Consider the following 25,933-nt stretch of genomic DNA (forward strand, 5'->3'; position numbering starts at 1 on the left):
GCGTGGTAGGCGGTAGCGCTATAACTGCGCTACGGAGGCGGACGGTGCGAGTTGTGTTTAGATGGAATGGACTGGGTGCTCTGGTCCACCTGAAGCGATAATTTAGTGAAAAAAACTACGTTCAGCTACTTGGAGACCGTTTGCAGCCAAACAACGATAGGATTTTTATTCATGATAGTGCGCCATGTCGCTGGGCCACATTGTTTGCGACTGGTTTGAACAACGTTCTGGATAATTCGAACTAATGATCTGGCCACCCATATCGCCTGACACGTATTGCATCGAAAATTCATGAGATATAATCTAAAGCTCGGTTCGTGCACAAAATCCTGCATAGTTACAACGGCTATAAAGGCAGCATGGCCCAATATTTCTTCGGGGGTCTTCCAACGACATGTTGATCACATGCTATGTCAAGTTGCTGCATTACGCCGGACAAAAGGTGGTCCGACACGATATTGGCAGGTATCACATGACTTTGGGCACCTCAGTGTACTACACAGGATGTCCCAAAAAGAATGACCCGATTTTAACTTGTAATAATATTGAGACAAATGTCACTAGTTAACTGAAACAGCGCTAGATGTAATCGGCATAGTCTAGAGTTTCAGAAAAATCCGCTAGATGTCGCTACGAGCGCTGACCTGGAGCGTGCAGCCAGTCTCGCGCAATATGGCGTCCGCGCAACGGAAGACGTATTGTGTTATTGAATTTAGTCGTACTCAATCAGTGATCGCAATTCAGTGGGCGTTTCATATTCGATTTCGTGCTTAACGTTCCTCCCTTACCCCGTGACACTGATGAACTAAAAACCAGAATATCAGCTGCTGTAGCTTCAGTGACAGAGGACACCTTACGCTCAGTTTGCGGTGGGTTCGGCTATTGGCTTGATGTCTTCCGTGCAGCCAACAGAGGACATATTGAACATTTGTAATGGATTTTTATAAACTTCTGTCTTTTGTGAGTAATTTAGCATGCAATTTGTTGGTGTTATACCATTCTTCCTAATAAATAATTCTATTTAAAATCGGTTCATTCTTTTTGGGACACCCTGTATTACTCACCTCAACTTACTTATAAATTTGGGCAACAGATCCGTTTAAATCTCTGACAGGCTTCTGAACACTTGTGGCTCACATGTTTAAGTGTGCCCTTTTTTATGTCTGAAACTAAAATTAGTGATATTGTTTAGGATTTGCTACAGACGCATGTAGCGTGTCTCATAAATTAGCAACAGAAACAGTGACGACGCAGCCCATTTGGCTGTTCATTCCGTGTAGAGAAGCGTGCGAGATGTTGCGCGGAATCTTACCCTGTAGATGTCCGATGTGAAGAGGCTGTTTGCTTCAGACACCGTCTGCAGAGCGTCACTGACGGCTGCATCAGCCATTTTCTCGAAAACCTAGAACGACAAATCAGAGCAATTTTGGAAAGAGGCTTACAGCATAGCTGAAGTTAGGATCTTCAGTTGACTTACTGGTAAATTTTCAAAAATGGTTCAAATGGCTCTGAACACTATGCGATGTAACATCTGAGGTCATCAGTCCCCTAGAACTTAGAACTACTTAAACCTAACTAACCTAAGGACATCACAGACATCCATACCCGAGGAAGCATTCGAACCTGCGACCGTAGCGGTCGCGAGGTTCCAGACGGAAGCGCCTAAAACCGCTCGGCCACTGCGGCCGGCCTAGTAAATTTTAATGTTGTTTATTCCTAGTGATGTGTGGTGACGGTACCCTGTTGTATGTACATGCCCACCTTTCTGTAATAAGTCAGTCTGGTATCACGAGACTACACATACGTTGCAAATTATTTCTGCTTTGCAGAAGGTGATTTTTATATGTCAAGAAAGCGAACTAAAATCATCCTAAATATTTATTTTAGTTTTAAAAAGATCTGTTGTCACAAGGCCGCACATTACATTATTCCGAAATTTCGCGCTTTTGGTCTCAACGTAATTCGGCAGTTGTGATATAAATAACTGTGCTATAGTAGTCATTGCCGAATCCTTACGGTGACTAATTGAGTTAAAATTTCACTGTAAAATCTGAGAAGGATAAACCGTCGATACAGTCAAGAGCACCCATACGATAATCTGCAGTGGGGGTGGGCGGCAAACGGGGGCGTAGGGGGTGGCTGGGAAATGAAGTATTTTTTAATATTTTGGAAGACGAATGGCGACTTGTAAGCAACCATCAAAAAGTTCCATTCCGATCCTGTTTAAACCTGAGTAATACAGTCCTTTAAATCATTCCCTTGAAAGTTTGTCCTTTCCCAGAGACCTATGTGGGGCCGCCCCCCACCCCTCGCGTATGGACGCCATTGATTAAAGTCACCGTCGAACGTAGCTTGTTGGTAGTACTGAACGTCAGAGGCTTTTGTGGTGTGCAGGTGACAAAGCTGTTGGTTATCGCTTAAGTTGGTTCGAGCGAACGTACTATGTTTGCCGTGTAAATTTGTACTCGTCGACAGCTTGACGCTAACCACTGACATACGGGCTTGTTAGAATGCTCCACTAATGGGTACCTACTTCAAAATGCCCTTGTTTTTCTAATGACTGACCACCCAGATGATTCCGAATTCCCCATATTGGCAAACTCATGGTATAGAAGTCTCCACTGAACCCTGGCTGACTAATCACGTGTGATGCTTACATCAATAAAATCAGTGTGTAGTTACGTTCTTTATCGTATGCAAAGATATGAAGAAATTAAAGTGCAGTACAATGAAGTGGCTGCATCCAGTTACTACAACGCCATTCAAGGTCTTTTCGTTGATAGATATACACATATTTTCAGGCTGTCACCGCCTTCACATTTCACATAAAAAATATTTCAGGTTGAAGCACGTATTTATACGCCTCTTCCATCCACGTATTAACTGTTCGTCAAGACTTTGCACGAATGATGGATTCGGAGCGTACAGTCAGTGAACTAACATGTGAACTGCTTACGAAGCTAATCAACGGTTTTTATTTCATAACAATGTACAATAAAACTGGAAAGACGATAAGGATGTAACGGTCCACAGATGACGAGTCACCAGAGCCGAAGTATAAGTTCAGAGCGTAAATGGATGGCGACGAAAATCGACCATGTCGCTACTGAAAGGAACCAACGTGGCATTCGTCTTGAGAGATTTAGGGAAACCATGGAAGACAGAAATATGTTTAACTCAACGGGGATTTGAACCCTGCCCAAAAGCAATGCAAAAAGTCTTAAACCTGCTGAGGATCGAATACAGTGAGTAAATTTTCTCAAGTAAGGTAACTGCGAGAAAACCATGGGTAACAGAAGGAACCACACAAGAGTTCAGGGAATGTAAGGCTACAACAGTCTAAATGACTTAGGAATGAAGTCAGTGGTACGTGAGGAAAACTAATGTGAAATGACTGCCGGAATCATCTGAAAAAGGAGCGTCAGCGTTAAAGAGATCAGATGATAATACTACATTTGAGGCAGGCGAGATAGTGGATAGATGATTCTCACTATGCGGGAAAATAAGTGTCATCTTACATGGTAGAAGCATAAATGGACATCATTTTGGAAGATACACAGGTTCGAGTGTTAGAATGTGACGGAGCTCCGGAAGTCTTGTGAGGAAACAAGACACAAAAAGTAGACAGCATTCCCTGAGAATTTCTAAAATTATCGAGGCAACCACATGATTATTCGAGCTAGTGTGTAGAATCTATGCGATTGGGGGACTATTCTTGGACTTTCGGGAGGATATCACCCACACAGTCCCGAAAACTGCAAGAGCGGGTGAGTGAGAGGCATATTGTACAATTAGCGTAACAGCTCATACATACAAATTGCTGACAGGAGTAATATACGGAACAACGTAAAACAAAACAGACGATTTGTTAGACGTCGATTGGTTTTCCTTCAGCAAAGGAAAAGTCAGTTGACAATGGAGGCAAGACTTAAGAAAAGTCAAGTCGTCTTCACCTGTTTTGTTGAAGTAGAAAAAACCGTTTAACTACGTGAGATGGTGCTTGGTGTTTGAAAATCTCAGAAAAATATGTGTAAGCTGTAGTGAAGGACAGATAATGAATGTACTGTGTAAGTATCAAGAAGAAATAATGAGAATGGAAAGAACGAGAGACGTGTTGTGTATTTACAATGCTGGTCGACTCTCGTCTTGAAACAACTAAAAGTCTAGCAGCAACGGGTTGCACTTTTTCGGCGTTGGCTCTGTGCAGCTCAGCGCGGACAGGAAGCTAGGACACACCATCATTCGCTAGATAACAGGAGGGATGCTAATGACCATGCCATCGACGGAGAGGTGGCTTGCCACGGATATGCCTCCTACTGGAGACGATATACACTGCTGTGCATAATTTAAGGATTAAATCAACTTTCGCATGATGTATCGCACGACAAAGCTTGCACCACATATACACTACTGGCTATTAAAATTGCTACACCAAGAAGAAATGCAGATGATAAATGGTTATACATTGGACAAAGATATTATACTAGAATTGACATGTGATTACATTTTGGCTGGAACCGCACGACCGCTACGGTCTCAGGTTCGAATCCTGCCTCGGGCATGGATCTGTGTGATGGCCCTAGGTTAGTTAGGTTTAAGTAGTTCTAAGTTCTAGGGGACTGATGACCTCAGAAGTTAAGTCCCATAGTGCTCAGAGCCATTTGAGCCATTTGATTAAATTTTCACACAATTTGGGTGCATAGATTCTGAGAAATCAGTACCCAGAACAACCACCTCTGGCCGTAATAACGCCCTTGATACGCCTGGGCATTGAGGCAAACAGAGCTTGGATGGCGTGTACAGGTACAGCTGCCCATGCAGCTCCAACACGATACCACAGTTCATCAAGAGCAGTGACGCGTATTGTGACGAGATAGTTGCTCGGCCACCATTGACCAGACGTTTTCAATTGGTGACAGATATGGAGAATGTGCTGGCCAGGGCAGCACTCGAACATTTTCTGTATCCAGAAAGTCCCGTATAGGACCTGCAACATGCGGTCGTGCATTATCCTGCTGAAAAGTAGGGTTCTGCAGGGATAGAATGAAGGGTAGAGCCACGGGTCGTAACACATCTGAAATGCAACGTCCACTGTTCAAAGTGCCATCAATGTCAACAAGAGGTGACCGAGACGTGTAACCAATGGCACCCCATACCATCACGCCGGGTGATACGCCAGTATGGCGATGACGAATACACGCTTCCAATGTGCGTTCACCGCGATGTCGCCAAACACGGATGTGACCATCATGATGCTGTAAACAGAACCTGGATTCGCCCGAAAAAATGACGTTTTGCCATTCGTGCACCCAGGTTCGTCGTTGAGTACGGCATCGCAGGCGCTCCTGTCTGTGATGCAGCGTCAAGGCTAACCGCAGCCATGGTCTCCGAGCTGACAGTCCATGCTGCTGCAAACGTCGTCGAACTGTTCGTGCAGATGGTTGTTGTCTTGCAAACGTCCCCATCTGTTGACTCAGGGATCGAGACGTGGCTGCACGATCCGTTACAGCCATGCGGATAAGGTGCCTGTCATCTAGACTGCTAGTGGTTCGAGGCCGTTGGGATCCAACACGGCGTTCCGTATTGCTCTCCTGAACCCACCGATTCGATATTCTGCTAACAGTCATTGGATCACGACCAACGCGAGCAGCAATGTCGCGATACGATAAACCGCAATCGCGATAGGCTACAATCCGACCTTTATCAATGTGGTGGTACGCATTTCTCCTCCTTACACGAGGCATCACAACAACGTTTCACCAGGCAACGCCGGTCAACTGCTGTTTGTGTATGAGACATCGGTTGGAAACTTTCCTCATGTCAGCACGTTGTAGGTGTCTCCACCGGCGCCAACCTTGTGTGAATGCTATGAAAAGCTAATCATTTGCATATCACAGCTACTTCTTCCTGTCGGTTAAATTTCGATTCTGTAGCACGTCATCTTCGTGGTGTAGCAATTTTAATGACCAGTAGTGTAGAAGGAACTGGTACAACATAGCACGGAAGGTATCTGAAAGACAAATGCGGAGAGATGAACACAAATGGCAATTTCATTCAAAGACTAATTACACTGCAGTCACTGTGATTCAAGGTGGTCCAGCTAACATTACAAAAGGCGGGACTTCTCTCTTAATAAGGTATGCGATTACCGTGGATGGCAATGCATGTTCTACAACGTGCTCGCATGCTGCCCAACATATTTGTAAGGAGTTCTTGTGGTATGGCGTCCCATTACTCCACGAGTGCGGTCACAACTGATAGATGATAGTTGGTGCGTGTGGACGTACTGCAGGGAAAGGATCCCACACGTGCTCGATGGGATTTAAGTTGAGGGAACGGGCAAGCCAGTCCGTACACCGAATATCCTTTCGCTCCAAGAGCTCCCTCAACCTGCTCTGTTCGATGCAATCGCGCTTTTGCATCCAAAAAAATGAATGCTGGGCCGTATGGCACCATCGCAAACGGTGTGGCCGGTGTGTGAGTGTCAACGGAACACAACGTACTGGACGATGAGGCCATCCTCACGCAAACGCCGTGCAACTGTAAAGTGTGGGATTGCATGTCTTCCAATCCTGTTAAATGTAGGTGCAATTGCAATTGACGTGGGTCCCTTGCTGTCTGATGCACAATGTGGCTGTTATCTGCTGCCCTAGTTGACTGTGGTGGATCACGTACCCTCCTTTGGATATAAGTGCCTGTGATTCGGAGCGTTCCCTGCACACTAGAAACAATGCTGTAAGAAATATCAAGCTCTTGGTCTACCCTCTTCACATTTCGTTCTTCTTCCAGTTTTTCGTGTGGCCGTTCGCTGTAGCCGAGCTGCTCTAGGCGCTTCAGTCCGCAACCGCGCTGCTGCTGCGGTCTCGGGTTCGAATCCTGCCTCTGGCATTGATGTGTGTGATGTCCTTAGTTAGGTTTAAGTAGTTCTAAGTCCAGGGGACTGATGACCTCAGATGTTAAGTCCCATAGTGCTTAGAGTCATTTGAACCATTTTTTCCATGTGAAGCCATCCGAATGTTATATCTGGGCCATGTTGTGGTTCAGAACACTACCACAGTAAGTACTCGTTGATTAACACACAGTGTCTTTTCTATTCGTCCAATTGCGTCCTGCTGCAATGCCAGCCTCATGTGGCTCAATGGTGATGCTGACCTCACTGCCTGTGACGTCCAACTTTCTGTGAACGGCTCTGAGCCCTCTGGGAATATGTTCCGGTAGTTTCAGTCACTTCAACCGAGTAGTTAATATTTTATGTTGTAAGCAACACCAAACTCTTGGACCACGCTCTTCACAATTCGTTCTTCTTCCAGTTTCCCGTGGGAAGCCATCCAAAAGTTGTATCTAGGCCACGTTGTAGTGAAGAATCCCATCACAGTACACAGTAAGTAGTAAGTACTCGTTGATTGACACACAGTGTCTTTTCTCGTTCGTCCAACTGCGTTGTGCTGCGAGACTAGCCCCATTTGGCGACATGGTAAAAAAAAATTGGTTTAAATGGCTCTGAGCACTGTGAGACTTAACATTTGACGTCATTAGTCCCCTAGAACGTAGAATTACTTAAACGCAACTAACGTAAGGACATCACACACATCCATGCTCGTGGCAGGACTCGAACCTGCGTCCGTAGCGGTTGCGCGGTTCCACATTGAAGCGCCTAGAACCGCTTGGCCACACCGGCCAGCTGCGACACGGTCACGCTGACCTTACAGCATCTGACGGCCAACTGTGCATCACTGGGAGCCCTGTGGCAACATGTTCCCGTACTTTCACTCATTTCCACCGAAAAGTTAATATTTTATGCTACTTCATTTAGCTCTTCCTTAAATTCTGCAGAGTAGTGTACAATCATAATATCTCAGGACATCAAACTGCGCCTCTTCAGGCAAAGAGCTCAGTGAAATATTGCTTGCCACAGTGCTGTTTCTTAATCGGTATCAATTTCTGAAGGCAATGATGACGAAAATACCTTAAAATACACTACTTGTAAAGTATCAGTGGTAAGATCTGCTCATGGCATTGCGAGGAAGAATTACAGGACATACTGAGTGGAATGAACAGTTTGCTGAGAACAGAATATGAATTGAAGGTAAACCGAAGAAAGAAAAAGTAATCGGGAGTAGTAAAGATGTGATTAGTTAGAATTAAAAGTAAAATTTGGGCACCATGAGGTAGATGAAGTGAAGGAATTTTGGTACGTTGAAAGCGACATAACATAGACGAAGCAAGGAGGATATGAATAGCAGGCATGGCCAAAAGAGTCTACCTGTATTAGGAGTGTCAAACATTGACCTTACTTTCAAGAAGTAACTTCCGAGAATGAACGTCTGGAACACAGAATTGTATGGCAGTGAATCCTTGACTGTGGGAAACCGGAAAAAAGAGAATAGATGCTTTCTGGGTACGGTATTACTGAAATAGGTGGACTGGTAAGATGAAGAATGAGGAAGTTCTCCATAGATTTGTCGAGGAAAGGAACATGTGAGAAACACTGACGTGAAGAAGGCAGAGAATGATAGGACATTGTGGAATAACTTCCGTATTACTAGACAGTGCTATAAAGGATAAAAACTCGAGGGGAAGACAACAATTGGAATGTATCCATCAAATAGCTGAGGAGAGATGGTTCAAGTATCATTCTGCGATGGTAATGTTGTCACAGTAGACGAAGTCGTGATGGACCGTATAAACCAGTAATAGGACTGATGATCCAAAAACAAAAACAGGAACTACAGTCCTAAACAATGCACCAGACGGTGGCTGAACTGAACATTGAATACTTACTGACACCGACTGACTGTCACTGAAATGGATTTAGTGTGTCGGAACTTTGAAAATATTAATTTAAATTGACCATAACTAAACATACTCCACAAGAAGTCATCATGTGATGTGTTATACCCTTACCTTTGTCCTAAGAGTGTATCTTTTTAGAGACGTAAGCTTACCGCTTGTTAAACTAAGCCTTTCTCAGTTTGACTGAAACAACCATTTATTAAAAGCGTCGTCCCCACCCGGTTAGCCGTGCGTTCTAACGCACTGCTTTGCGGGCGGGAAGGCATGCCGGTCCCCGGCACGAATCCGCCCGGCGGATTGGAGTCGAGGTCCGGTGTGCCGGCCATGTCTGTTGATGGTTTTTCGGCGGTTTTCTGTCTGCCTCGGCGAATTCGGGCTAATTCCCCTTATTCCTCCTCAGTTACACTATGTCGGCGATTGCTGCGCAAACACTTTCTCCAAGTGCGCGTATACCGTAATTACTCTACCACGCGGACATTGGGGTTACACTCGTCTGGTATTAGACGTTCCCGAGGGGTTCCACTGGGGGCCGAACAGCACAAAATCCCTGGGTTCTGTGAGGGGCGGCGGTGGGGTGGGTGGACTGCTGTAGCCTGTTGTGGGGTTGTGAAACACTGAGGGCTATGGTGGGGACAGAGTCTCTCCGTCGTTACTTGGTCCCCGATTCCATACAATACAATACAAGACGGTCGTAGTTTCAATTTGATGAATAAATAGAAACAAAAAAGGCACCACGCGAAAGGACAGGTAAATATATTCTGATGAGATATATAACACTTATTAGTATAATAATATGCACTTTTAGTGGTTATTTAAAACAGTTGAGCACTAACATACATTTCACATTTTCTTTGTTGTTTGAGATCATGTTTACGTAGTAATGGTGACTTGTAAGGTCAAAAGTGGCCAGCATGGATAGGAGCTTCTTCCAGCATGTACCGAATTAAGAAACACTATGTAATTTAAATTATGCCCATATTAACGTACATCTGTAAAGCTTGAGAACATCATTAACTTGGAAATGGTCCACGTGGTTATAAACGGGCTACTTGGTGAAAGTCTTGGTCAGTAGGTGTCTGGCGGGATTCTCAAGTGGTTGGTAGCAGACGCTGGCCCTGTGTTCGCTATCGATAGATGTTTCTTTCTGGACAGCTTGTTCTAGTACTTCGAAATTTTATGCATAATACAGTTTTGAGCAGCATGTTGAGACTCAGACACTGCACGCGGCTTTCTAACGTAAGTTTTCGAGAACGAAAGACTTTATATAGGTTGACTCTTACTGAGAAGACAACAGCAACAAGTCACTTTTTACAGTGCTAATTTAAGTAGTGCCTTTACCGGTTTCGAACCGAACGCTTCATCTTCAGGCGTCTAGTTCGCGTTAAGATACATTTTACATTAGCTTTCACTCTTTGTTTTCCCAAATGATGAGATTTTCGACAAAACAGCGTAAGACTTTAACTCTGCGCGAGTCACAACTATGTTCGTGATGAACTTTTGTAGACAGTAAAACATGTGTCGAACCTTAGAAATACACTCCTGGAAATGGAAAAAAGAACACATTGACACCGGTGTGTCAGAACCACCATACTTGCTCCGGACACTGCGAGAGGGCTGTACAAGCAATGATCACACGCACGGCACAGCGGACACACCAGGAACCGCGGTGTTGGCCGTCGAATGGCGCTAGCTGCGCAGCATTTGTGCACCGCCGCCGTCAGTGTCAGCCAGTTTGCCGTGCCATACGGAGCTCCATCGCAGTCTTTAACACTGGTAGCATGCCGCGACAGCGTGGACGTGAACCGTATGTGCAGTTGACGGACTTTGAGCGAGGGCGTATAGTGGGCATGCGGGAGGCCGGGTGGACGTACCGCCGAATTGCTCAACACGTGGGGCGTGAGGTCTCCACAGTACATCGATGTTGTCGCCAGTGGTCGGCGGAAGGTGCACGTGCCCGTCGACCTGGGACCGGACCGCAGCGACGCACGGATGCACGCCAAGACCGTAGGATCCTACGCAGTGCCGTAGGGGACCGCACCGCCACTTCCCAGCAAATTAGGGACACTGTTGCTCCTGGGGTATCGGCGAGGACCATTCGCAACCGTCTCCATGAAGCTGGGCTACGGTCCCGCACACCGTTAGGCCGTCTTCCGCTCACGCCCCAACATCGTGCAGCCCGCCTCCAGTGGTGTCACGACAGGCGTGAATGGAGGGACGAATGGAGACGTGTCGTCTTCAGCGATGAGAGTCGCTTCTGCCTTGGTGCCAATGATGGTCGTATGCGTGTTTGGCGCCGAGCAGGTGAGCGCCACAATCAGGACTGCATACGACCGAGGCACACAGGGCCAACACCCGGCATCATGGTGTGGGGAGCGATCTCCTACACTGGCCGTACACCACTGGTGATCGTCGAGGGGACACTGAATAGTGCACGGTACATCCAAACCGTCATCGAACCCATCGTTCTACCATTCCTAGACCGGCAAGGGAACTTGCTGTTCCAACAGGACAATGCACGTCCGCATGTATCCCGTGCCACCCAACGTGCTCTAGAAGGTGTAAGTCAACTACCCTGGCCAGCAAGATCTCTGGATCTGTCCCCCATTGAGCATGTTTGGGACTGGATGAAGCGTCGTCTCACGCGGTCTGCACGTCCAGCACGAACGCTGGTCCAACTGAGGCGCCAGGTGGAAATGGCATGGCAAGCCGTTCCACAGGACTACATCCAGCATCTCTACGATCGTCTCCATGGGAGAATAGCAGCCTGCATTGCTGCGAAAGGTGGATATACACTGTACTAGTGCCGACATTGTGCATGCTCTGTTGCCTGTGTCTATGTGCCTGTGGTTCTGTCAGTGTGATCATGTGATGTATCTGACCCCAGGAATGTGTCAATAAAGTTTCCCCTTCCTGGGACAATGAATTCACGGTGTTCTTATTTCAATTTCCAGGAGTGTATAAAATCTGTCGTCATCCAATACCGTGAGATCACTGCCGTGACAACCGTAACCGATCGTTTGTACAGACCACAACTACAAGCGGTCTTTTTAGATTTCATCTTCTCGCTCGGAGTTTCTGCCGCTGTGACGAAGACTGAGGGGTTCTCGAACTACACGTATAAGCACAGTTATATGTTCGTACATGCAGAAGAGCCGGCCGCGGTGGCCGTGCGGTTCTGGCGCTGCAGTCCGGAACCGCGGGACTACTACGGTCGCAGGATCGAATCCTGCCTCGGGCATGGGTGTGTGTGATGTCCTTATGTTAGTTAGGTTTAAGTAGTTCTAAGTTCTAGGGGACTTATGACCTAAGATGTTGAGTCCCATAGTGCTCAGAGCCATTTGAACCATTTGAACCATGCAGAAGAAAAACAAACTATGCATTCAGGTATAATAAGCATATGCAACAAATTCTGTAAGACTGAAGATTTTTTGGAATATTTTAAAAGAACTGGATCTTTCAATCTTTGTAACAACTTTCGTATGGAAAGATACATTTGTATGCATTTAACAGTAGGACTTTGTTTCTTTATCCACAGGATAAATAATAAAGGGAACAGGAAAGAATACAGAATAAAAACTACACTATTTTCGTAACCTGAGTACTAAATTAAAAGGATAAAGAGCGTAGACACTTCGGATATACATCACCTCCAACGCTTCAAAAGCGCATTGCTGTACTACCAGGCATATACGGAGGTCGGACAAAAAATAAGCAAAGACCCCGAGAAACGCATGCTTGAATATAAATGCAAATGTTAGCCAAATCTGCAAGTGGTGCTGTTGTATTTGACCAGGATCGGCACCTGTGCGAAGTCCTTAATACGTTGCAAGCGTCAAGCGTGGTCAGAACGGTGTACTGTGTAGTTGCGAGTCGTTTTGTCGGGTCTCATTGATTTCGAACATGGGCATACTGTTGGTGTCCTCATGGGGAGCAGGGTAGAGGTACTTCCGTACCAAAGTGATCGTAAAAACATTTTCGGCAAAGTAACATCGCGGACCAAAGTGTATGATCACTGATTGTGACGAACGAATTGTAACGAAAAACATGAGAACGACAGCTACAAAAATCACTGCCTAACTAAACGTCGCACTCGCAAATCCTGTCAGCTCGAAAACGACACGAAGGAAGCTCCATAAGCTGGGAACTGTAAGGCGAGAAGGAATTCCAGAGCCACTCCTCAGCAATGCAAATTCGCCTTACAGAAAGACATTGTGCTGAAGTCATAAGACCTGGACTATGGAGCCATGGGAGAACGTCATTTCGTTGGATTAGTCTTGTATTCACGCTGTTTCCAACGTCTTGGAGAGTTTGCGTCCCACGTGTAAAACGAGGCAGACGTTCACTGATGATTTCGGTTATCATATCAAGGTATTCTATGGGCCCATGCTTACTCTGCAAAGTGGCATTACTGCCAATGATTATGTGGCCATTTTGGCTGAACAGGTCCACCCCATGGCACAATGTCTGTTCCTGAGTGGAGTTGCTGTGTTCCAAGAGCCGGTCAGAGTGGATCTGAGCACTATGGGACTTAACATCTGTGGTCATCAGTCCCCTAGAACTTAGAACTACTTAAACCTAACTAACCTAAGGACATCACACACATCCATGCCCGAGGCAGGATTCGAACCTGCAACCGTAGCGGTCACACGGTTCCAGACTGAAGCGCCTAGAACCGCACGGCCACACCGGCCGCCGGCTGGAGTGGCCGAGCGGTTCTAGGCGCTACAGTATGGAACTGCGCGACTGCTACGGTCACAGGTTCGAATCCTGCGTCGGGCATGGATGTGTGTGTTGTCCTTGGGTTAATTAGGTTTAAGTAGTTCTAAGTTCTAGGGGACTGATGACCTCAGAAGTTAAGTCCCATAGTGCTCAGAGCCATTTGAACCATTTTTTGTGTTCCAAGACGGCAGCATTCCTATTCACACAGCTCACAGCGTCCAAGACTGCTTTTATGAGCAGGAGAGCGAACTGTCCCGTATCTGCCCAGACCACTACAGTCTCGATATTATTGAGCATTTGTGGTCTACTTTGTAGAGATGGAAGCTGTCTTGAATCCAAACTGTTGTCCAAAACCGTGTGTGGCATGGCAATGTGTTTTTTGTATTTCCATATTTTTGTCCACCCCCGCTACTTAGAGTGGTCGAGGTATATAAATCAGTACACCATGCATTATAGGTGGCACGTTTGCAGTCAATCTGAAACTCACTCTTCGTATATTTCGAATGCAATAGATTACTGTACAGTTCGCTCAAAACTTGGTTCTTTTAGTTTCCGGATAACAGAGTTTAAGTATGCAGTACAATTAATTGTCCGCCCCGGTAGCTGAGTGGTCAGCGTGACAGACTGTCAATCCTACGGGCCCGGGTTCGATTCCCGGCTGGGTCGGAGATTTTCTCCGCTCAGGGACTGGGTGTTGTGTTGTCCTAATCATCATCATTTCATCCCCATCGACGCGCAGGTCGCCGAAGTGGCGTCAAATCGAAAGACCTGCACCAGGCGAACGGTCTACCCCACGGGAGGCCCTAGCCACACGACATTTCCATTTCCATTAAGAAATGACACGCTATTTGTCTCTCAGGCTAGCAGTCACCGAGTACGAATAGTCTACATACTTACTCAGAAGAAGGCAAAATTACTTGCAGCTTCTGTCCAATGCCAGTCGACTGAAGAGTCGTACTTGAAGCGAGGCGCTATTTCAAGGCCCTGACAGAGCGTTTCAGTCTTTCGCGGAAGCTACTGACGTCATCCGCGACATATTAGACGTACAGTTTTCTTAAGGTCACTGATTATGAGCGGTAGCACCACACAACGAAGATTAGAGAGCTCACGGTTCTTTTTGTTACTGCTTCATCCTGGTCGGGCCACGTATCGTACTTCCTCCTTCTATATGTCAGTTTCCCATAGAAAAAGTAGAAGAGGAAAAAAACGGCTCAGTTGTACACACGGAGAACTGACCTTCACTCCAAAAACTGTGTAGCTTTTCATTCAGTTAATTATGCTGTTTAGTCGTCCCTTATCCTCGAACATTAAGAGACGGAAAGCAACAGTTACATTCCTTTGTGTCTTTTTGTTCATTTTAATTCTTTCTTTCCTTCAGCGCTACCGTGAGGTACATCGCCGAATTGAGGTGAACGCCTGTGCTGCCTGTATACAGGGTGGTCCATTGATCGTGACCGGGCCAAATATCTCACGAAATAAGCGTCAAAGGAAAGAACTACAAAGAAGGAAACTTGTCTAGCTTGAAGGGGGAAACCAGATGGCGCTATGGTTGGCCCGCTAGATAGCGCTGCCATAGATCAAACGGATATCAACTGCGTTGTTTTAAATAGGTGCTCTCAGTTTTTATTACATATTCGTGTAGTACATAAAGAAATATGAATGTTTCAGTTGGACCACTTTTTCGCTTTGTGATAGATAGCACCGTAATAGTCACAAATATATGGCTCACAATTTTTATACGAACAGTTGGTAACAGATAGGATTTTTTAAATAAAAATACAGAGCGTAAGTACAGTCACGCTCAAAAGTATCCGAACGACCTGAATTGCATTTCGCTTGATTCGCATTCAACCCACATAACGCAGCTGTCTAGCAGGTCCTCTAATCGCTCCTTGGTACAGTCGTTTGACTATTGAAAATGGTTCCAACAAGTCACCACTAGAAAACACTACTCTGTATCGCAATAACTCAAGATGTAAAGTAATACTACGATACTACAAACATCAGGGAACACCTTATCACAGGTAAGTCTGTCCTTAAGGCTTGTAAGCTCACATTTATTACAATAAATGACATTCCTGAAATGTTACCACTCTCATTATTACGTCAGACAGGTAATGCACGTAGTAAGTTCATCGTATTCATGACTTCCTCTTCAAAGTAACATACCGTACTCATTATTTAACACATGACATTAAAAATTTAAGCTATTCACGAGCAGCTAGTTGAGAATATGTATGAACTTCAAATGACACGACGAACTCTCTCGTTCTGCATATGGATTCAAACCCAGGTCATGCAGACTAAGCAAAGATTTCGTGACTGACGGAAACTAACAGTCATTCCTGATTAGGCATACAGAGAGTGATATACCTCGATTTTAGACAGTATCAGTTAGCAAATATCAACTTTAAATTATATAACGCAAACATTTTTAACGGACGCGAATTCCTACCCAGCACCTATTGTCCCTGTTAACGAACTACGAGAGATGTTAAATATTGCTTCTTAACAAGTAACTTACTTGAAATGCCGTGAGGTAAACCTTTGTGTTGGACAGGGATTCGAACCCAGAACCTAATCGTATAGATATCGAAGCACATCAACTGTGACATATCGCATTTTCTCGGCAGTAGCTAGATGTTTTAACTGAAATGACGAGACGAAACATTAATTTTTCCCTTCCCAGGACTCCAACCCGGCACCTATCGCTGTTTTGTTCTAGAGAAAACGAACGTTAAATATAGGTTTGTTGCATCAGCAGCGACAAGTGAGCATGTTTGAACTAGAAATAATATGACGAAGAGTTCAGTGCTGACTGGGAATAGAGCTCCACACATATCATTGTTGACTACACACAAAGAGACGTCAGCTACCAAATTTTTCTCCACCAGCAGCTCGGAATAACATCTTGAACTTACAGTGATCTACAAATAGTTCTGTGTCTCATTGGGAGTCAAAAACGTCAAATATCGTTAGTGTTGACAACGAACGAAAATACATTAAACATCGAAATTATTATCCACCATCAGATAGGTGTTCTCATTCTAGATCTTGATAATACATAATGAAATCCTTAGTGCCGGGTCAGTATTCGAACCCATTCACGCGCAATTTGTGAAGATGTTGAGGAATTGCAGTTTTGAACAAACAACAAATTGTAGCCGAGCTGTATTGTCACGAAGGGAACAAATTCCGTGTTAAGGGCGGTCTGAGTTGCATTCACAGTTCAGAACCAATTTTATCAACATACAGAAGCTCAGATAAAATATGGAATAAGTGTCCTGTGAGCCTACATAGAGTTTGTTTCGTCACTAGAAATAAATAGCTAGTATAAGAAAGGTTACTGGTGATAGAGTTTCTACATGTCGCCACTCCAGACTTTATTGTGGCTCAACCTAACGTCTACCTGGTAGAGAAGGAATATCATTTTTAAAGTGAATTTCAGACCACAATGCCATTATATCTTCTTCACTTGGTGCAGCCAGAAGAGAATGGGATCTGTCTCTCCCTATCTGAAATCACCGACCGAAGCTGGAATCGAACCCAGACCATAGATATATGAACCTATCATCAGCCCAACAGACCACCAAATCCTCTTTTCAGGGCTCATTTTTCTATCATAACGCCGTTGTGCCACACTGGCTGAGAATTCTGACACACAGGCTCCCTGTATCAATTTGCAGCATGTTCAGTAAATTCATTTACTTGGTTGGCCGAATCATCATGAACTAGCTGCCTCGGCTACCCAGTGCATACATTCAACTTTATTTTGTAATCACCGAGATAAAATAACGTAACTGCCACCTACACTGAACTGCCAACAGTGTAGGATGCAGAAATTTAAATAGGAAGTGTTCCTTTCCACTTGAGCTACTCTATTGCGCTATCTGTTTGTTGAAACCGTCGTGCAGTGCAAAAGAAATGATATATCTGTTTGTCTCTCAGAAGTATTGACCTGGCCATATGCATTATCCCACAGCGCTGTGGAATGCAGAAATTCTGGAGGAATTGTTGTTGACTTCTGGAGCTGTTATAGCTACGTATCAGCTAGCAGCGTAATGCTAAGTATCGCGCGCGGTAGATAAGATGTCTCGAGTTCGAGTACATTCACTGACGTATTTTTTAAAACGCAGCTCTGCTGTCTGCTAAAGTTATCAATCTAATGGAACTTGTAACATAATTCTCTTCACTTCTCAACCCAAAATAGTCGTAATTGGAAAAGGGCTATCTTCTGCGACATTTTGTTCATTTCAGGTTTAACAGAAAGCCAGACAGTAGATGCATCTCGAAACTTTTGTATCATGTATGGGGAGAGCGCATCGTGCCAAAATACGTCGGAAAAGTATTTTCTACATTAGTTGTCGTCTGGTAGTGGCATTTTATTCTTCTTCAAACCCTGTTTGACAGCTTTAACTCAGAACCAAGTTCTCTACATGCATGTAATCAATAAACCGCATGTGCATTTTCAGACTCTTATAGATAACACCAGAGAATTCTCATATATCGTTGATGATTAATTTCTCTCTCGTGTTTACTATTGTTTTAACAACACTAAAGGAAACCTTACGAAAATTGTGAGCTGTATTATAAGAAATGTAATAAAACTACACACAATAACCTTAAGACGAAAGTCTGTTTTAATAAATCTGAGTGTCTGTACACGAGCGTGCCTCTATCGACACGAACTGGTAAAATACTACTCACTTAGATTTTGATTGGGTCTGTGTTTAATTGGTATGCTGTGTCATATTCAAGAGGTATGCAAATGTGGCATTTCATAAATAAAGTTATGTATTCCTAGAAACCCAAAATTTGCTTGTCAGCAGCGGAAAGAGGCGTTACCTGTTTCACCATGAGCCCAAAGTATTTTCTTGCGTTTTCCTTATCGATGTTTGATCTGACTGTTTGCAGCTCTTTCACAGAAGGGATAAAAACGCTACCCTCAGTGAGACTGGAATTGCGAACCATAACAGACGCTTTTTCACAGGTCAGCACGTTACCACGGAGCTGGCGTAGAAGTATGTGTCATAGCTTCCTCTTACGAGACCAGTAGTGGCTAGAACTTGTAAACCGCTATTTGAAGGACGAGATTAGTTGCGATTTCCATGTGCAACGACTTTCCTGGTCTGAAAACCGTAAATTTATAACCTTTTGTTACACCTAAAGCGATAGTAACTCAGATTATTCAATGGAAATGACAGGTAAAAATCAAGTGAACTTTGAGGCTTAATTCCGTTTACACCAGGAAGTAACTCGTCGATCAGAGAGTTGCCAAACATACATTGCCTTGTTGCCATATCTCAGTTACAATACCAGCAGGAAGAAGACGAACCAATGTGATCTTACAGCGGGCTAGGAAGTGACCATAGCTGGTGTCTCCCAAGTCGCAGCTGCTACGGCCTGGAATACGTAATGCGTCTGATTCGCATTTCTGTAACTAGATTTAGGGACTGAAGCGTAGTTACTAATAATACTCAGAACTGACTGCAAACTAAGCATCATAAATCAGTAACTCTCATACTTGTTTTTATATTTCTATCGTAAGTGTACTCAAAACTAAGAAACTCATTCACAGACGTTTTCGTGCCTCGCCGATAGTCAAGCACAACAAACAAATAAAAATTAAAAAAAGAATGTGTGTGTGTGTGTGTGTGTGTGTGTGTGTGTGTGTGTGTGTGTGTGTGTGTGACAGAGAGAGAGAGAGATAAAAATCAAAAAGAATGAGAGAGAGAGACAATAAAAAATTGTAAAAAAATTGAATCATGGTATGTAAAGAAATCTTTCATTAAAATGACACGTTCCACATCATTAAGAAATATCGTATTCATGATCTATAGAACAAGAATTAATCTAATGTAATCTAATTTAATCATATCATATTGATAACTAGCCATGAAGATTCATGAATTACCGTAGTTTTTGCCAATACCAGTAACCAAATCTAAACTTGAAAATAAAAGAGGACAGTTTTTGTAATAAACCGGGACTTCTGTCAAGACCCTTTCGTCCCTCTTAATTAACCACGAAAGATGTCTGATATACCTCCATTCTGAAGTAACAAAGTGTGCATGCATTTAAAGATGAAGTGCATGATGTGAAGTTTTGGATGGAGATACGAGCCCAACACGTAATCGAATTGTTAACTAAGTAAAATCAAATGTTTCGTATCGGTTTATCTTACCAGCTGATAGGTGTTTGAGTCTAAAATAAGGATACAAAATTTTGTGCCCATGCGACAGTCGAACTGCACACCTACCGTGCATCCACAAATATAGCTTAAGTATCAGTTGCTTATTCACCTGTGGTGTCACCGCCAGACACCACACTTGCTAGTGGTAGCCTTTAAATCGGCCGCGGTCAATTAGTATACGTCGGACCCGCGTGTCACCACTATCAGTGATTGCAGACCGAGCGCCGCCACACGGCAGGTCTAGAGAGACTTCCTAGCACCCGCCCCAGTTGTACAGCCGACTTTGCTAGCGATGGTTCACTGACAAAGTGCGCTCTCATTTGCTGAGACGATAGTTCAGCATAGCCTTCAGCTACGTCATTTGCTACGACCTAGCAAGGCGCCATTATCAGTTACCATTGATATTGTGAATCATGTACCGTCAAGACCGACGTTCTTCATTAACAGATTAAAGTTAAGTATTCCACCAGCTACGTCCGTTTTTCTAAATTCTAATTTCCTTGTCCTGTTCCAGACCTGACGCCAGCCTGCGTGAGCTAAAACGCGTGCCTTTCGGCCTCCTCTAGTAACCCGGTGTTGGCTCTCCTGCCAACCAAAACATTGGCGATGAGGCAAAACCGCGTTCTTATCGATTTACTTGTGTAATGGCTTCGCCGCAATCTCCTGATGTACTGTCCGAATTTCATCGCTTACAGAATCAGCAGACGCAGGCCTTACTGGATGCCCTTGGACAGCTCGTCCAGGGTCAACGTGCGATGCAAAACGATGCGGCAGCTCCACCGCTAACGCGGCCACAACACGCTGTTGCACCAACTTTTCGACCTTTTGATGCTGCACTGGAAAGCTGGACAGAGTGGTCACGCGATTTTGGATTCCATCTCGCCGCCTACAGAATTCAAGGTAACGAGCGGCAGCCTTTTTTGTTATCAGCAGTCAGCGTACAAACGTCCTGTGTGATAGTCAAATTATTTCCCCGACGCAACATAGCAACTCTGTCCTACGACGAAATTTTGTCTGCCTTAGATTCATATTTCAAAGACTCAGTCAATGTAGTGGCAAAAAGGTATACCTTCTTTCGTACAAAACGTATGGCAGGTCAGACTAATCAGGAGTGGGTTGCAACCTTGCAAGGCCTTACTAGGGATTGTGCTTTGGAGTGTCAATGTGGACTCCCTTATTCAGATACTATGGTACGTGATGCAATTGCACAGAACGTTTCTGATGTTCGTATACTGGAACAGATTTTGAAACTAGTCAGTCCCTCCCTTCAACAAGTGATGGACATATTGGATCGGCAGTACACACTTCTTTGCTCAGGAATCATTTGAAACTTCACCAGCCCTGTATCAGGTTAACCGGCCCGACGGGCGAGCTGCATGGAGCAGTAAACAGCCCTCGCGCCTCGTGATACCATTCCAGCTCGATACCGGAGCTGCAGTTTCACTGATCAATCAAGACACGTACAAACAGCGGGGCACACCTCCGTTGCATGCCGCAAATGTTAACTAGTTATTCAGGTCAAGATATCCCCGTCTTAGGACAGTGCAGCCTTCTTGCAACATACAAAGGACAAACAAAACTTGTCATTTTACGTCCTTCGTTCTTCTTCTGCAGTGAACTTGTTTGGTTTCGATTTATTTCAGTTGTTTAACTTGTCTATAGTAAATCAGGTCCTATCAGTGAACCAGACTGTGCCTTCAGATAGTGTTTCTCGTCTATGTGAAGAATTTGCAGACATTTTTGCACCGGGCCTTGGTTGCGCTAAAACTATAAAGCACATTTGGAACTGAAAGTACACACGCATCCGAAATTTTTCAGAGTGCGCAATGTTCCCCACGCATTGCGTGATGAGGTCGCAAAAATATTACACGATTTGGAATCACAAGGTGTAATTGAATGTGTGCAGGCTTCTCTCTGGGCATCACCCTTAGTAATTTTGCCAAAAACTTCCGGAAAATTGAGACTTTGTGTGGACTGCAAGGCAAAAGTGAATCCACAACTAGTGATTGCAACTTTTCCTTTACCCTGCCCGAAAGATCTTTTTGACAAACGGTGCCCGGGTCAATATTTTTCGAAGTTGGACCTCGCAGATACGTACTTGCAAATACCGGTGGATGAAGAATCCCAGCGCGTTTTGGTGGTTAACACGCATCTTGGTTTGTATCGATTCAAACGACTGCCATTCGGGTGTGCATCCGCCCCTGCATTGTTTCAGCAATGTCTACTAACTGTTTGTGCGTCGGTCCCTACTGCAACAAACTATCTGAACGATATTGTGATCTCCGGAAAGACGGAAGAAGAACATTTAGCCAATCTCAGAACGTTATTTCAGGTCTTGCGACAAAATGGTCTTTGCTTGCGGAAGGAAAAAAATGTGTGTTTTTTGCTCGTGACTTGCCCTACCTGGGACATGTACTCAATGCCCAAGGCATACATCCCAGTCCCGAGCACCTCCGTGCCATACAAGACTTGCCTTCGCCGCAGAATTTGAAGCAGCTACAGGGTGTGCTGGGAAAAATTATCACCGTTATATACCACACGCCTCTTCCATTTCAGCTCCGCTTCATCGCTTACGCCGTAAAGGTGTTCCGTTCGTCTTGACGACGGAATGCGAACGCGCCTTTCGCCAGTTGAAATCGGCGTTGCTTTTCAATACTTGCCTTACGCCATTCGATCCCCAGAAGCCCCTTTTGTTGATGGTGGATGCATCGGATTTCGGGATCGGTGCGGTGCTTGTGCACAAAGATGGATCGCACAATCACTCGATCGCCCTATTGCCTTTGCGTCCAAATTGCTCTCGTCTGCGCAAAGAAATAATTCACAGATCGAGAAAGAAGCATTGGCTCTCGTATTTGGTGTTACAAAGTTTCATGATTTCCTGTATGGTCGTCACTTTACCATCATCACAGACCACAAACCTTTGACCTCGCTTTTTCATCCGAACAAGCCTGTACCTCCACGTACAGCGCAGAAATTCATTCGCTGGTCTGTTTCCCTCTCGCAGTACCGCTACGATATCTTGTATCGGTCCACTGCTAAGCACGGAAACGCCGATGCGTTGTCCCGTTTGCCTGTTGCTGAGGACAGAGCATTCGATTCCTCCGAACTTGCTTGCATGTTCATTGATTCGGAAACCGATGACGTGGTCGAATCGTTTCAGATTGATTTTCGTCGTGTAGCTACTGCCACAGCTGCCGACCCTGTCTTTGCTACCGTTCTGCGTTTTGTTGCTACGCAATGGCCCCTGCCAAAGTCACGGATCGCGGACCCGTTGGTTCGCCGATTTTTTGCTCACAAGGAGACTTTTTGTTCGACGTGGTGTTTTGCTGTTGCGTTCTGATAATGATCAGTCCAGGCTCGTGCTCCCACGTTCGTTACAGTCCTCTGTCTTACAGCTTCTCCACCAACGACATTGGGGTATAGTGAGAACGAAACAACTTGCTCGTCAGCACTGTACGAATATGTGCTCTTCTTGCATGGTGTGTGCCGAACAACAATCAGCACCACCGCGGAAATTCTTTGCATGGCCAAAAGCCACTTCCACTTGGCAACGCTTACACATCGATTTTGCTGGTCCATTCTGGAATGCTCGATGGTTGGTTGTGGTGGATTCATTCAGTAATTTCCCTTTTGTTGTCTTCCACGACATCTGCCACCATCCAAGCGTTATCTGCTATCTTTTGCATTGAAGGTCTTCCACAGACTACTGTTTCCGACAATGGCCCACAATTCATGTCCGCAGAATTTCAGTCATTCTGCAAGGCCAATGGTATTCAACATCTGACGTCCGCGCCGTTTTCGCCACAGTCAAACGGTGCCGCTGAACGATTGGTCAGGACTTTCAAGGCACAGATGTTGAAGTTAAAAGAGTTGCATTCTCGGGAGGACGCGTTGTTGCTCTTTTTGTCCTCGTATCGCTCTCAGCCCCGAGATCGTCGCTCGCCAGCTGAGTTGCTCCACGGTCGTCGTCATCGAACCTTGATGTCTTTGCTACATCCGCCGCATCAGGTTCCTGTGCAGCGGCAGACACCTACTTTTGCTCCAGGCGACGTTGTCTCCTATCGTCACTACCGAGGTTCACGGCGTTGGCTCGAAGGGCGCATTCTTCGCTGCCTCGGATGCGCTATGTATCTGGTTTTGGGGGCCTCTGGTGAGGTGCGTCGGCATCTCAACCAGCTGCGCCTCTGTCGTCGCATGGGATCTGCCGCTCGCCGTCTGCTTTTAGCGACGGTGCCGTCCGATCAGCGCCCTGGGGACCCATTTACGGTCTCGCCTCAGCCCCAGGTGTTACCGACGCTGCCTTGCATTTTGCCCCATGGCGGCGCGCCGCCGCCTGTTCTCCCGCCGGCGACGCCCGCAGTGGACGCTTCGCTGCAGCCGCCGGGCGCCTCCCTGGGTCACGCGCCGCCGATCGCTTCCCGTGACCAGTTGTCCTCCGACATGGAACTCTTGCCCGCTCCGGACCGTATGTCGTCTTCGCCCGTCGGGTGCCTTGGCCCGATGGAGGTCGACCATTCGGCTCTACAGGCACATACACCGCATGTTGGCGTGCACCCTGGAGCAGGTTTTCAGGCGTTTCCTAGCTCCCTGCGGTCCGAGTGGCAGGGTGCGGGTGGCACAGCCTCGCCTGTTGTTAGGCTCCCCACCCCGTCGCATACGTCAACATGGGGTCCTCCCCACGGCGGGCGGAAGCCTTATGCCACCACCGTACGCCGATTTGCGGGGGAAGAATGTGGTGTCACCGCCAGACACCACACTCGCTTTTCAACGTCTCTAGTTCAATCAAGTACAAGTAAAGTAAGAGGCCTGTTCCTTTAAATGGCTATGTGTTCATCAAATAAAATAAAATTTTCTATTGTAAGTAAGGTTACTGGCGACTGTATTTCTGTTTACCATGACTTCCGCTATGTCTTTTCCCAACGTAAACCAGCTCTGCCCAGTTGGTAACGAAGGAACGTGATGTTTAATGCGGATTCTGGACTATAACGTCTTTCTCTTGATGTTACCAGGGGTAAGGTAAATCTGTTTGTACCTCTTAACCCTTTCCAGCCCAACTTTTATTTGCTAGTGGTAAAAAATATTTTTTCGCTTTGTTCCCTACATAATGATTGAAAAACATATATTTAAGAAATTTTGTTATTTTTTTGTTTTTGGAGGGAAATTTGGGATGACTCCATATGGTATCATTGGGCAGTATTTGTTTCCCTCAGTCAGGTGGTTGGGATGTCACAGTGCTTGGTAATGGAACTTGAATGAAAACTTTAATTACACAATTTGATGCAGTTTATTAAAGAAAAATTAGTACATACAACAATGCAACTTGCATTTCAGGACAATTTTATGTTTTTTACAGCATGATTGTTACTTTACATGAAAATTTAAGAAACAATTCCTGTCTTTTGTAAAGCAAAGAGGTTTATTACATTTGATGCATTTCGTTCGAGAATATGCTGTAATGCACAATTTACATCTCTGTTTGTTTTCTACGTGCTGTGGCCAGTGTCCAGTCTTGTCATACCTTACATCATCAACTGGGCTGGGAACCAATGGGGCTCGTTTCTTCACAACTGTAGGCGATGGACTGTCATCTGATGGCCGTCCTCGTCTTCTTACCAAAATGTCTCCTGCTTGTAGTAGTCCTTGAGCTACATCAGACCGAAAAATCAACAGAGACATGTGTTTGGTAATTCCTCTTTGTCTGCAATGTCGGCGGTATATGAGCCACGCATTCACAACACACATGTCAAGGAGGTGGAATACGATCCTTAGATAAAATCTTTTCACACCAATATGACTCCTATACAAAGCAACCAGCATGTCATGCAGATCAACTCCTCCCATCAAACGGTTATATTCTCTAACAATGTCTGGCCTTGGAACATCAAAATATTTTCGTTCTCCCACTGACCAACGTTTCACTGGTTCTACTGGACTTACTCCTTTGTATGATGATGCAAGAACGACAGACTTGTTATCAGACCACTTCAGCGCTATGATGTTCGATAATCGTATGATCCTCATCCCTGCTTTTTCAGCTCACTGTCTGCTTTTAGACTGCAGCCTTGAAGTCTTGTGGGTCTAACAGTTCCAACAGCCAAAATGCCATAGTTTTTCAGGGCAGAAACAAAATTGTAAGAGGTGAACCAATTGTCTGTAAACACTTTAAAATTTTTATATTTTGGCAGTCCTTCCACAAGCCTTATCACAATATCACCATTTATACCAAGA

At 45.1% G+C, this 25,933-nt stretch overlaps 1 protein-coding gene across 1 annotated transcript in view; it reads right to left on the reverse strand.

Moving 5' to 3' along the window:
• LOC126456705 (serpin B6-like) overlaps positions 1 to 14,455 on the reverse strand; it is a 93,797-nt gene extending 79,342 nt beyond the window's left edge. Inside the window, exons 1-2 of the mRNA XM_050092445.1 lie at positions 14,410 to 14,455; positions 1,313 to 1,402 (exon numbers count right to left, since the gene is read on the reverse strand). Of these exons, the coding sequence (XP_049948402.1) occupies positions 1,313 to 1,390 (78 nt within the window). The 5' untranslated portion in view covers positions 1,391 to 1,402; positions 14,410 to 14,455. The remainder of the gene's footprint in view (positions 1 to 1,312; positions 1,403 to 14,409) is intronic.
• Positions 14,456 to 25,933: the final 11,478 nt, after the last annotated feature.

This window comes from Schistocerca serialis, chromosome 2 (assembly GCF_023864345.2).
Source record: "Schistocerca serialis cubense isolate TAMUIC-IGC-003099 chromosome 2, iqSchSeri2.2, whole genome shotgun sequence".
Classification (NCBI taxonomy): domain Eukaryota; kingdom Metazoa; phylum Arthropoda; class Insecta; order Orthoptera; family Acrididae; genus Schistocerca; species Schistocerca serialis.